Source organism: Miniopterus natalensis, chromosome X (assembly GCF_054644295.1).
Source record: "Miniopterus natalensis isolate mMinNat1 chromosome X, mMinNat1.hap1, whole genome shotgun sequence".
NCBI lineage: Eukaryota > Metazoa > Chordata > Mammalia > Chiroptera > Miniopteridae > Miniopterus > Miniopterus natalensis.
Genome location: NC_142103.1, coordinates 20890073 through 20904375, shown reverse-complemented (window position 1 = coordinate 20904375; position 14303 = coordinate 20890073). Strand labels below are relative to the sequence as shown.

Sequence of the window (14303 nt, the reverse complement as noted above, 5' to 3'; positions counted from 1 at the left end):
CAAAGTTTTTAATATATGCTGCCTGAATATTTAAAGAAACCGATGTGGTCAGTGGTGTTGTCTTAATACTTTATAATCACATTCCATATTTAAGCAAATGCAAATTCTGCTGCATTCTGCCCTGGAAAAGCAATTTCACTGCATACCAGGTTGAAAGTAATCACTGGTACAAGCTCAAATAAAACATCTATCAGGTAAACACCAAAGCATTTTCCACACAGTACTACATTTTAAAATAGCTAACTTTATTGTTAGTGAAAAGATAGGCACAGAGTGGATTCAAACCTGCTTAATTTTATTGGAACTAGCTCAGTTGATTACAGAATGAGGTCTTAATCATTATGGGGCCACATACATTTCAAATCAAAGGTGATTCTTCTCTAGCCATCTGCCAACCCCAGCTACCCATTTTACAAACACATGCCATTAATCATAAGGGAGACCGGAAGGAGGTTTGAAGGCTTCATGTAACCCATTGTTGCTACCAGAAAAAAATTCCCGACACTGGTCCTACTGATGATGGATGGCACTTGGAAGATATATTCCAAGGATCATGCCAGGCTGAAATTGGTGGCAATTAGCCCATAGCTGATGCCTTCCTTTGAAAACATGTTCAGTAAAAATGTACACATTTTAAGTAACAAATTCCATATGTGAATGAGCAATTGAGATAACAGGAGATTGTATGGCTAACAGACAGGAGAATATAATTTATGAAAGTTAGTGCATATGTATACACCTTAAGTTGCCACATTATTAGTGTTTAGGCTCTTCATAAAAAGTAGTCTGCATAGGAAGTTTGTTCATTTTCCAATTGTTGTAAACACCCAACTTCGTAACAAGGAAAAGAGAATGTGATGGGTCTCTCAGTGTTTCCTATGGCAGATGATGGCAGGTATTTGAGGTTCCTGCTATCCTCTTATCCTGAAACTCAAAAGCAGCACTGAAAACAAATCCTTCATTAAAACAAAATCAACAATGATTTTATAAGAAAGCTCAAGCTACTTTTAATAAAAAAAAAATTGTTAATAAGAATTTTATAACAAGTAAAGTTTGTTCTAATGAAATTTTTCTGTACGTGGGACACTGAAGTGCAACTGACTTAGAAGGTCCCCAGAGACCACCATGCAGTCCAAGTTAAGACAACAAGGTCATCCTCCTGTTCTGAGGTGCCAGTAAAATGCATAGATAGGTAGGAGTCCAGAAAGATCCTCGAAGTGTTACATCCACACAATTGTGAAAAGGTGGCTACCTTGAGATTTCTCCCATAAACCTGAATTTTAAAAATGACACCTATTAGAGATCTTCTAGAAAGGCTTAATCTACCTCCTTCGTAAACATAATACACTGACATGGACTTCTTCCATCTCTTAGATGTACAATTTATTTTAGCAAATTACCTGGGATTAAAAACTAAGCCAAAAGGGAATTCCTCTGGTGTGACGGGGCAGAGATGTAGAAAATTCAAAATAATACTTAACTAAGAACTTTCTCCTTTCCCAAAAATACATGAGCTTAAAGAGATGGCTGCCACACAGTGTGGAATGTATGACATCTGTCACCTTACAGAATGTAATTAAAACCATGGCTCCCAGAGCTATTGAAAATGCTGGCAATATGTTATAACCATGAAAGGAGTAAATGAAAGGTTTGTTTTTGTAGTTATTTATGTGTTTAGATAAAGTAGCAGTCCTGAAGTTTGATACCTGTTGATTTTACTATTTGAGTTATATTTCTCCTATGTATAAAGGGCAGTATGAATGAGTATTAATACAACTGCACTTTTAATTTCTATTTGGGATTCACTTAATAACTGAGGACTAATGTGTAGGATAATCACTTCATTATTAAAAATGCCAAGACTTGCTGACAAATCACATCCCTTTCCCTCTTATCTCTTCCTTCCCCACACACAAAATAATTCCTTTGGAAGGGAATTAGGAATGACACAAGAATACTGTGAAATAGACCATTCCTATACTTGCAGAGGAACCCTGTAAGATGATCCAAGACAGCCAATCTCCTAACAAGAGAAGAAGTGAGGTTTATATTTCAGGGCAGATGTTCCATGTGACTCCATATTGAAATCAGAATTAGGAAAGAGAAAAGGCACTGCAGGAGAGGCAAGATAGGAACTCAGAGCCCTGCACAAACTACTCAAGCCAGGGACATTTTACAAAATGCATGTGCCCTTGACTGTGAAGACACCTTTTCTTAAAAGGGGGCTTTTTGTACATAACGGTTTCCCAAAGTAAGCATGGTATTTGGCAGAGTGGAAAACTGTGTTGTGGGATCTTGAAAAAGTCACTTAAACACTCCAGGTCTCAGATTCCTCATCACTAAAATGCCAGGGTAGGGGATTGTATTGTTAAAGTTCCTTCCAGCCACTATGCCTCACAATGTAATATATGAGGCCTACTCTTCTATTAATCTGCTTTCTAACTAACATATCCCCAAAACTCTACCCCCCACCCTTACATAACACTCCCGCTCCCCTCGCCTCCCCCCATACCCCTGAAAACTGGTATTAATGACATCGACAGTGGATTTATCATCTTAATGAAGGGTAAATGACACAGAGCAGAGACCTGTGGCAATAGGCAGCCCTTCTGTGTTCCTGGAGGCAGCCCATAGGCAAAGCTAGGAGCCATGGCCTCTTTGGTCCCTGCCCGCATGTACACTTCCTGCTGCTTTCCAAAAGTATTCTAAGGTGGAGTCACTAGCCATGAGAAGAAGGAGCTGAGAACATTGCTACAGCCCACCTCTCATCCAAGAGCAGCATAGTACTTGGGGCTCCTGATGCTAATCCCTTGGAGGTGATAGTCAAATACATCTAAGAATTTGGGAAAACAAAATGAGTTATTTCAAAGTAGTCACCAGAAATTCAAAGCCTTCAACCTGTCACCAAAAGTGCTTCCTCGTTTCTCAAATGATTGGCAATTTGAGACTGGTGACACAGCCAGTGAATTTGTGCTGAAGAAGAAATAGACACTAAGCAGATTGGTCTCAGGAAAGGCAAGCAAGCTGTTCATGGGCAGAAACAGACGACAAAGGCCTACATTCAGCAAGTACCTCATGCAGCTCTCCATCAAGGCCTCTGATGGTCTCACTCTCTAAGACAGAGGAAGCTTCAGCTAATTTACTCTCCTAGCAGCTGAAAGCAATATATTAATTACCCAAATGCATAAATTATTCCAGAGTATATATATGAATGTATGAACCTCCAAGAGGGAACCAAAAGAATCAACTTCCAAAGCACCACTGAAATGAAGAGAAAAGCAATCCCCTGGCACAGGGTAGCTGGGAAATTGGAAGGGAACATTAGCTCCAGCACCCTTCCCCACACCAATGCTCCCTAGCTTTCCTCCAGTCTACAAGGCTCCAAGAACTATTCCCTTTCATGAGCCCGAGGCAAGAGCTCTCTCTCTCTCTCTGGATGCTGCCTAGATGGTAACTCTACAGAGCAGCACACATGCAAATTCTCTCCGGCTTCCAACTTCTGAACTACCTTTTACACACTGTCTTCCAAACATACTGTGCTCTTCAATAAAAAATGATCTGGAATATAGAAATGCTAAACAAATTTAAGCACATTGAAAACATTGGTGAATATCCAGCTAGTAACAGTCTGAGCATTTGTATAAATCCAAACAATAACCTTTAGAGCACATTCTGATTGATTTGTCTTTAGAGGTACTCTCTCATGTACCAAAATAGACTGGAGTTCTTATGGCATTACCTAAGTACTATAATGTTTCAATAAAAAGTCCCTTTAAAAAACATTCCCCCAAACCCTTGTCCTCACCCTCAAAATAAGAACAACAAAAGGAAAAAAAAATGATTAAGAGCATTCTTGCTGATAAATTGCAGCTCTCGATTAGGCCATTTAAATGAGATATTCCACCATTTCTGCATCAGGCTCTTGTCCCAGGATCTGAACAGCAGCTTTTCTTTCCAGAGTATTGGAGTGGAAAATAGGACCATCTAAATAGAAATAAGGGGTTAGAAAACACTTAAGGACAGTGTAAAAAACACAAATTTCTAGAAATGGACAACTTTTAAAGCCCCTATGAAGCCAATGGCCAAGTGAGACATGCTTGCCACCACCTTGTTCACTTGAGCATTTATTTACTTCTACTGGGAGAACGGCCTCCACTCATCCTTGTTCCCATCCTAGTGTCATTTACAGACTCTGCCCTTATCTTTTCTGATTAATCTCCTTTAGAATATGAAAAACCTCCCTCCAAATGACCACCTATGCCCAAACAACAGGCACCAACAAACAAATCTGCAGTTGAGGGCAGAATCAAAAGCTACCTGGTTGAGCATTAGTACCTGTCTTATCTGGATTACAGGTCAAATTTGGTATAGACAAACGCTGTGGTCCAGGAGCGGCAGTTGGAGTTGCAGGAGCCTCAGCAGGAGCCAGAGCTGGAGCTGGAGTTGGAGCTGGAGCTGGAGCTGGAGACACAGCTGCAGCCTGAGATGGAGTTGGTGTCTGAGTTTGAGCTAGAGCAGAAGCCTGAGCTGCTGCTGGAGCTGGAACCGGAGTTGGAGCCAGAGCTGGAACCAGAATGGGAGCAGCTGGAGCAACCTGAACAGCAGCGGCAGCAGCAGGAGCAACAGTAGCAGCAACAGCAGAGGCAGCAGCTGGAATCTGCACAGCAGCAGCTGGACAAACAGCTGCAGTAGTTGCTGGAGATGAGACAGCAGTGGCAGCAGCAGCAGCCACTGGAGCAGCAGCTACCATGGTGGTGGTGTTGGTGGCAGCATTGGCAGTGATGGCGGCAGCAGTGGCCACTGCAGCAGGAAGAGAGATTGGAGTAACAGCTGCAGTTTTGTTTGGTTCAGTTCCCCGTTCCGTTTGGGTGCTGCAGTCTCGGCTGCCTGTCTTAGAGTGAGCTGAGAGCAGGGGAGTTGAGGGCGGCACTGGCGAGGGTGTAGAAGGGACAGACTCAGCACGGTAGTCTCCACCCAGGAGAATACCTACAAAGGGAAGGGGGAAAGAGGTTAGAAAACTATACTTTATTCAAATATAGACATCTCATGACCTCTTCTTCCTTGTAGAGGTCCAGGAGAAATATGAATGGGTCTAAATTCTTTACTTTGTCCTCATGTGAACCCACAAATCAGTTTGTCAGGCACCTCCCATCAGAGCTAGAAGTTTCTTTCAGACTTGGTAGATCCCTTCTGGTTCCCATTTGCCAAGCCCCAGAACATTGTATTAAACCTTTAAGTGTCCTAGGTATGTGTTTTGATTTATTTTTCCAATGGTGATTGATTCCCGCTGAACTGTCAGAATGATTCTACTTGGTTCCACTTACAACTAACACTATCCATTACTAGACAGCTGGAAAGGATGGGTGGAAGAAGTCTGCAGTCACACATGTGTGCTAATAACTGTGTGATCTAAGGTTCTAAGCATAACCATCGTCCCCAAAGTGCCTACTCTAACTAAAGGACATGCAAGTGTCAGAAAACCAAGAAAGGTATTAGAAGCAACAAAAGAGCTAAAATTAAAATGCACACAGCTTGCATCCTTAGGCTCTAACAATGCGCTTCATGGTATTCCAAATACTTCTGGGGTTTTGATTAGAGGGGAAGGAATGGACCGGGAAGATATTAAAAAGTACATTCTATTCTCATCTCAGAACATTCTGGTAACAAAAGCCTGCCACCCAACTCCATTTAGCTTAACTAGTCTTTGAATTTTATGGGAGAAAAAAACATAGAAAAAGCTGGGATTTTGAAAATTTTAATGGCATGAAGGCTATATGGGATTTGAACAAAAGGTCCCACAGGGTAAAGGCCAAATCTGAGACCCTTATAGAAAAAACAAGTTATTTTCCTTCCCATCCAAATAGAACAGGATTCTTATCTTCTAAGGCCTTGGCTTCAACCAATGTTCTCTCGGTGAGACTTCACAACGTGGTGGAGCTCCTAATATGCAGCTAGCCTCTCAGGAGGACCCAAACTGCTATATCTTCCTCTCTAGAATCTGGAGCATCATGCCTATCCCTTGCTGTGTGGGCACATATTTAAGTCATGGCTCTCTTTAAATATATCACTTTAACCTTCCTTATTTATTGTCATTACCTAGGCTCCCCTTCCAGCTCTTGTCATCCCGCTTCTCTTCCACAATGGGGGTGCCAGTCAGGGTGGAAGCATGGGAAAGCAAGCCTGATCCAGCATTTGAAATGGACATCAGAGACTTTGCTGGTCGCATGGATGACAGCTGCTCCGTCTTACTAGGTTCCTTCCGGGAACGCTGCTGTAGTACTTTGATCATGGCATCCTTCTCAATAATCTGAGCATGGAGGGTCTTAATCCTAGGAGTCAAAGACAAAGAACATATAAAGACCTTGTTCTGACCTTACTGCCTACATGGACTTGAGCTTCTATTATCTTTTTGACTAAGGGGTGGTGCAGTTATTTCTGAGTTGTAAATCAAGGGACAGTGTGCTCCATTTTTTAAAATATGCCTTTCTGCCCGGCTGGTGTGGCTCAGCAGTTAAGCATCGATCTAGGATCCAGGAGATCATGGTTCGATTCTTAGTCAGGGCATGTGCTCAGGTTTCGGGCTCAATCCCCAGTGGGGGGCGGCGTGCAGGAGGCAGCCGATCAATCACCGATGTTTCTCTCTCTCTCTCTCTCTGTTTCCCTTCCTCTCTCTGAAATCAATAAATATATATTTTTTAAAAATGCCTTTCTGCACACCCAGATGGATAGAGCAGAGCATCTAGGAGTTGATGCTTAAATTTTAGGAAGCCAAAGTAAAATATTTGTGAAAAGAAGGCTGTATATGAGAGTAAACTGACATAGTGGGTGCTGTAGTAAAGAATCTGAGTCAACAGAAATGAAATCAGTGAGAAGATGAGAACTTCTATAAATGGGCCACAACCTTCAGGTAATAAGTAAGTGATTATGAGTTTATAAGAGACATCAGGTACAGCATAAGTGGATGTTCTTTTACTGAACACTCTGCAGTATAACAGGGTTGAGGTACAGTGCTAGAAAGAATACCCCAGAGTGCAAATACCCCAGAGTGCAGTTTTGGCAGAAGGCAGATGGAAAGCAATTACCAGGGCCAATGGGAAAAGCAACATGACTTGGAATTCCACAGTGAGTGGGGCTGATCAAGGCAAAGGTCATTGCATCTCAAGTCCTAAGTAACAGGCTGGCAGGAGTGTAGAGGTGGGGGAGTCTACATTACCAGGTTTCCCAGTTGTGAATGAAGATGCTTGCCCTTTCCTACTGACATATCTGGTCTTCATACCAACTTTTCAGATCCACTAGGGTCCGGGTCAACATTTTACCTGCCCTCCATATCAAGGCAACGCTTGTTGGCCATCAAGATTTCTTCCTCTTCCTTCTGGATGCGAGCTTCTAGAGCTGTGTCATAGCTGGTGTTAGGAGAGTGGCTGATGACTGTTGTGTCCCTGGGAAGGAAAATGGCAGTAACGATAATGAGAGGGCAGCAAAAATCAATAAATCCTATCCCCTTCCTAAGTCAAAGATATTGCTGGGAAAGCCCTAAACTGAAATCAAACTTCTTAGGAATGATTAGTTTCTCGGTGACTTACTGATAAGAGCTTTCAAGATAAGAAACTCCAGCTTTCCAAGCTAGAAGAGGTTACTGGCCTGGAAGTCTCTGCAAAAGTCAGTGAGGGATTCTATGAGAGGTGTGCACAGGTTTGCCTTCAAAACCAAGCAGACATCCTTCCAAAACCTTCTGGTTTTAAGATTACAGCCAAGCAATAGGAGAATATTTATATTTCCACTTTATATTATTTATATTACATATAAGATATTATATATTTCCACTTTATTCTCACAACAATCATAAAATGAAAAAAAAAAGACAGATTTTGAATGAGGTCAGAGAACTTCATCCAAAACGTACTAAAGAGCTATTGCTACAGATGAATAGCATTAACTAACCTGAGTGCTAGAAACAAACTATAGACATGTCAATTGGTAGGGCATGTGAGCTAAGTGAGAAGCAGGGCCTTTGAGTCAGTGCCATGTGATTCCTATCTAACCTGAATATGAAACATTCTGGTTCCAACCACTGAGTCTCCCCCAACTAATTGTTCTCTTGCCAGAGTCCCAACTGCATGAGGGACCATCATGTTCCACCTGAAAGTGTCTCAAGCCATTGACTTAAAGATTAATTAATAAGGGGAGAGAGAGAGATAGAGAGAGAAGGAGAGAGAGAGGGAGAGGGAGAGAGAAAAAAGAAGAGAGTCTAGCCATGGGTAAGGCTGATGTCTAATTAGCAGAAGTGAAAAACAAGGGAATCCTTTATTCTGTTGATAAGTGAGGTCATTACATCTTCCTTTAGTTCATTCACAACTAGAGGTAGAGAAAGAGGATAGGGAATGAAGACTACTGGATCTTATTTGAGTAATTTGGAGGGAAAGAAAAGAGATTAGGAAGAATATTGATGCAATTATATTGCTCTTAAAGGAAATCAGACAATAGGCTGGGAAAACAATGAACTGGCGCTGCTTCATTTTATTTCCTATTAGAACACCGACCTGTGGGAGAACTCCAGGCATATTTTCTGCTGGCAGCTAGCTGTGTTCTCTTAGCTTAGAGATTGTGATGAGTGCAGATGAGAGCCAAGGGGCAATGGAATGAAGAGGCAGAAAGTTGGTATCAAAGTTGGGAAATTTTGGTGTGCTTCTACATAAATGCTGTTCCCCAAAACATTTGCGCCTTATATGCAAGGTAGAAAGGACTTATTTGAATTGGGAAATAATTGGAGAGCAAGAAGAGGAAGGACTACAATGGCTCTCATCATTTGCTAAATTCAAAATATTTTAGCATCTCAGAATTCTACACTTGCTTTAGAGCAGTTCACTTGCTTGAAGTCCTACTGGGAATGGCCGTGGAGTTCCAAAGTACCCAGGAAGAAGTGGCATTGTATAGAGGTTGAGAGCACGGGTTCTGACTATAGACCACACCAGGGTCAAGTCCAAGCCTTCCCAAGTACGCTGCCACTAACAAACTATATGAGCTCAGGAAGTCAGTTACTTGCTATAAGCCTCAGTCTCCTCGTATGCAAAATGGAAATAATAATCGTCCCTGTATCTCATGGGATCTTTAAGGGATAAAATTGAAGTATGCATGAAAGATATATAGTGCCATACACAGTAAAAACACTCAACAAAGTTATCTATTATTAGGAGAGAAAAGCATAGGTAGAAGGAGAATAACATTGGAGAGAGTCTGAGTTGAAAGAATTCCAGCTCTTGGTATAATCCTGGAGGCATTTCCTGCAGTACAGAGCTCCAATGTGATCACTGAAGCTTCAGAGCCAGACCTCCCTAAAAAGTGCCTGGTATCTATGGACACTGGGAACTTGAGCATATGGTTGGTCACTGGGGGAGCCAGTGCTGGCTTACTGCCATATTCATTGCATAAAAGACCATTTGGGGGACTCAGAGCCCTGCCAGCTAATTGATATGGACACTGTGAGCTCCTCAGGAATGGAGCCTGAAAATGTGGGGCACTTAGTGAATTCCTATAAAGCTGCCAGGACAGCCTTCAACATCAATCTCCTTTCTAGAAGATGGGCTACTAAGCCAATGGCTTAGGCAAAAGCAAGCAAGCACAGTGTTTGTAGGAGCAACTTGACCTGCTAACTTCCAATACTGTAAGAAGATTCTTAAGCATATCAGTAGAGAGATGCTGGGCTTGAAAATGCAACCTGAAAATTCCAAATCCTATATCCCTGAATTTGCCACCCCTCATCTCCAATTCTGAAGTAAACAGCTTCTAGAAACTCTCTCTCCAGTCTTCTTCTCTCTCCTTCCTTTCTCCAGCCAAGTTATCCCCATCATGTTACTTCCATTGCTTTCTAGAATGTCACCCATGACCTCCTAATTAAAATATCAAGTAACCTTTTAAACTTCAAGTCTATCTATCTTTTCATACAGGTAGCATCCTTTGGTTTATGTACTATGTAAACTCAACCATGAGTACAGCTGTGTTTGAAGTTACTAGGGGGTTGGAGAGTGGCTAGACAAGGATAAGACTAGTTCCTGACTGCAGAAAACTTGTAAGGGAGAACAAAATAGTTAATAATTAATTATTACAGAAATGAGTTTGGGCTTTACTCCAATCGGCACTGAAAATAATTAGAGCTTTTCGAGGGGAATGCAATGATCCCAGCTGTGTGTTAGGACGAGAGCGTTATCTCTTGCTGAAATGTGATGTAGGCATCAGAGGAGCAATAATACTAGACACAGGCAGACCAGGCAGAAAGGTTATATTGTAATAATCCCAGCAAGAGATACTGAAAACAGGAACCAGTGAAGGGAACAGGGAGATGGGAACAGACTATAGGAGGCAGAGCTACTAGAACTTGGGGACTGTCAAAATTTGTGTACTAGGGTGTGAGAAGGATGAGAACTTTGTTGTTTATAATTCAAATGACTAAAAAAGATGGCATGCTACTCATTTTCTGAGATAGGAAACCAAGGGCAGATTTTTTTTCAAAAACAATATAATGGGTTTTGAGTTTAGGTACCTTGGTGTTAAAGTGTCCTATAAGTAGCCATATAACAATATCCAAAAAGTTGTTGAAATGTCAAACTTTAATTTTTTTTAAATATATCTTTATGATTTTAGAGAGAGGAAGGGGGGAGAGGGGGGGAGAAAGAGAGAGAAACATCAATGATGAGTCACTGATTGGCTGCTTCCTGCACTCCCCCTGCTGGGGGAGCGAGCCCACAACCCCTGGCATGTGCCCTGACCAGGAACCAAATCACGATCTCCTGGATCCTAGGTCAATGCTCAACTGCTGAGCCACACCCGACCAGGCTCTAACTTTAATTTTTGAGATGTCAGAGTTACTACTTGAAGCTATAATACAGAACACGGTAACTAAGACAATGTAGAATAGGAAGAAAGCTGAGGATGGAAACTGAGAAAGGCCTACGATGAAGGAAAAAGTAGACATGTGTAATGTGTGTGACCAGCTTCTAACTCCTAATTTCCCTTTCTTCCTTCTTTCCCAGATTTACTTTGCCCGAATTAAAAAGGAAACTTGCACATTCTGAGAAAGGTAGCAACCTGATTTAACAAATGTAAACTCATAAATTACATGGTTAATCAAGTGTTTTATCTTTTTATCCTTTTGCTCTCTTCAGAAATAAATTCATGGTTTGTGAACTGAACCTAAAAATCTGAACTGCCAACTCGGTTCTTCTGGGATTGAACACATACTTGGTAGTAATTTTCTTCATCTATATTAAGCATCTAGAGAGGAATCTTTAGGGACACAATAATACAGAGTTGTAATATAGGCCCTATTATTGTGATTATTTATAATATTTTTAATCCTCACCCAAGAACATGTTTTTATTGATTTTAGAGAGAGGAAGGGAGAGGAAGAGGGAGAGAGAGAAAGAAACATTGATATGAGAGAGAAACATTGATCGGTTGCCCCCATATGCACCCTAACTGGGGATCGAGCCCAAAACCTGGGCATGTGCCCTGACTGGGAATCGAACCCAAGACCCTTTGGTGCATGAGATGAGAATCCAATCACCTGAGACGCACCGGCCAGGGCTATTTATATTTCTAAGTGAGTAAATAATAAGCTTCAAATAGTAACTCTTGAACAGGTAATAATCCCTATTTCATCATCTTTGAAATCATGGCATCTGGGAGGCAGGAGAGTATAGTGGCTAAGGTGTCAAAAATGTAGATTTAAATCCTGGTTCTTCTGCCTCTTACTAGTTGTGTGTGACCTTGGGCAAACTATTTAAGCTGTGCCTTAGTTTCCTTATTTGTAGAATGTATAATAGTACTTATCTGAAAGAATTATTTTGAGGATGAGCAATAATTTTAAAGTGCTTAGAAGAGTACCTTATACAGTAAATACTCAATGTGATTTCTTGCATTAACATCTTTCCCTTTGACAAGAGGTGCTTCATAGAATCAAAGTGCAGGAAGGAGTATAGATAGATTACCTAATATGTCTTCTCACCTGAAGAAAGACAGCTGTCTATTCTTATGTTAAAAATCTGTATTTTAGCCCAGCCGGGCGTGGCTCAGCAGTTTAGTGTTGACCCAGGATCCAGGCGATCGGGGTTCTATCCCCGGTCAGGGCACATGCCTGGGTTGCGGGCTCGATCCTCAGTTGGGGGCATGCAGGAGGCAGCCAATCAATGACTCTCTCATCATTGTTGTTTTTATCTCTCTATCCCTCTCTAGGAAATCAATAAAGATATATATTTTTTAAATCTGTATTTTATTATTCACAAAGGCCAAACACTGGAAACAATGGAAATAGCCATTATCAAGTGGATGGATAAACAACTGTGGCAAATCCATACCATGGAACATTACTCAGCAATAAAAGGAATAAACCACTGATACGTGCATCAACTTGGATGAATCTCAAAATAATTATGATGAGTGAAAGAAGTCAATCAAAGAGTACATACTATATGACTCCTTTCATATGACATTCTAGAAAAGGCAAAATTATAATGACAAAAAGATTAGTTGTCTTGGGACATGCATGGGAAGAAGGGATGGAGTTAAAGGGGCACAAAGACACTGTAGAATGTATCCGCTATCACGATTGTGGTGGTGGCTACATAATTGTATACAATTACTAACATTCATCAAACCATACACTTAAAATGGATGATTTTTAATATGTAAAGTATAGCTTAATTGAAAAAACTACAATTACCATTAACACCATCCAAAAAACATTTCCTAATTGTGCAACCTGTTAGTTCCCAGCTCTTATGATGGGAACATATTAAGTTTGAGATACCAGAAGAATACGTAGAAACCAAGCAGGCCATTAAAATGGGGCACTAGATTTCAGAATTTCAATTATAGAATTAGAAATCATCTCCTTTCTTTCATTCTTCCTTTCCCCTTCCTTCCTTTTTTCTTTCCTTCCTCCCTTATTCAAATATATGTTGGGCACTTTCCATCTGCAGCCAATATCCTGGGCACCTAAAAATTATTTTGGAAGAAAATAGGATCCTGTATAAAGCTTTTATCATAAAAAGAGACAAAGAGCAGACCTTGGTTAATACCTATATTTTGGGCTTGGAGGAGGGAGCATGAAACCATTGGACAGAAAAAGAAGAACAGGAGATGTTGGAAGGGAAGGCAGAAGAGCCCACAGGTTCTGAAATAGTTTTTTGAATGTTACCTTCCAAATTTGAAATCTTTTAAAGAAAAAAAAAAAAGAAGAGGAAACCAATTTCTGTGGCAGAGCGTTAAGAGGTACTATCTTTGTAAACATAGCATAATTCTAGAAATGGAAGGGTCTGAAGGAATCACCTAGCCCAATTCTCCTTTTACAGCAATTTGGAAACAATCTCTATTGAATGAATGCCTATTGGATTAATAGGCATTCAACAGGCACACAGTCCAGATATGGAACATTCGCCTGAGGAGCTATCATAAGGTGTCCTACCAGGAGGGAACTGGTTGCTTTTTACCATATTAAATGATAAGCATACACATTTTACTCAAAACAGTGACAACTTTCTACCTGGTGATTTAAAGGAATTCAATTTAAATTAAATTTACCTTGTGGAAGCCAACAGATTCTGGAAAGAACTCTACTTGAAAGGGGTTTCCCCTAGTACTCAAAACTTCCCAGGAAGGAAGGAAGGGGGGTCATTTCTTCATACCAGGCCCAGTGACAACTTCCTCACTTTCTTTCCTGCATCTTGACCTGGAGTCTTACTCTGAAGTCAGTTTCAGCAATGAACCTCCCAGGACTAAGAACCCTGGCTTTCCAGCATTTTCTCACACTGCATACCTTCATAAGCCATATCTTTCTAAGTTTGTGCCCAAAGACAGTAAAACTGCCTTGCATCTCCTTTTAAGTGTTAGAATTTCCTGAATAAATTCTGAACAAGTGCTGGGCACAGGTGTTTTCTTGGGAGCGAGGAGCTAAAATTAGAATTAATTCTGCTTCTAATATACCTGCAAACTTCTTGACCACCCTGTAGCACAGCTGGGGATTCTGTGCATTCTAATGCCACACTGGCATGTACTGAGCACACTGTTCTCAGAAAACAAAAACAGGTAAACTTAAGTCCATGAGGAATTCAAAGTCAAGACACAGGCAATTTTAATGTCTTTAAGGTTTATAGGGGACATCAGGAGGCAGACAGAGAAATGTAAGATGTCTTTCAGGAGAACTGGAAATAGGTTTACAAACCACCAGTCCAGCTCTTAAGCACTGGCCTCCCTCTGATTTGGCAAGAGAAGGCTCAAAACAAAGTGAATGAACTTCCCCCTCCACACAC

General features: G+C 41.0%; 1 protein-coding gene across 2 annotated transcripts in view; it reads right to left on the bottom strand.

The window, feature by feature from the left end:
• Nucleotides 1–224: 224 nt before the first annotated feature.
• The window catches only part of AMOT (angiomotin), a 62521-nt gene continuing 48442 nt past the window's right edge, over nucleotides 225–14303 (bottom strand). For both annotated transcript variants that reach the window (XM_016198031.2, XM_016198026.2), the window contains 4 exons: nucleotides 7317–7439; nucleotides 6097–6329; nucleotides 4336–4986; nucleotides 225–3984 (listed from right to left, as the gene is read on the bottom strand). In XM_016198031.2, the coding sequence (XP_016053517.2) occupies nucleotides 3887–3984; nucleotides 4336–4986; nucleotides 6097–6329; nucleotides 7317–7439 (1105 nt within the window). In that variant the 3' untranslated portion in view covers nucleotides 225–3886. The remainder of the gene's footprint in view (nucleotides 3985–4335; nucleotides 4987–6096; nucleotides 6330–7316; nucleotides 7440–14303) is intronic.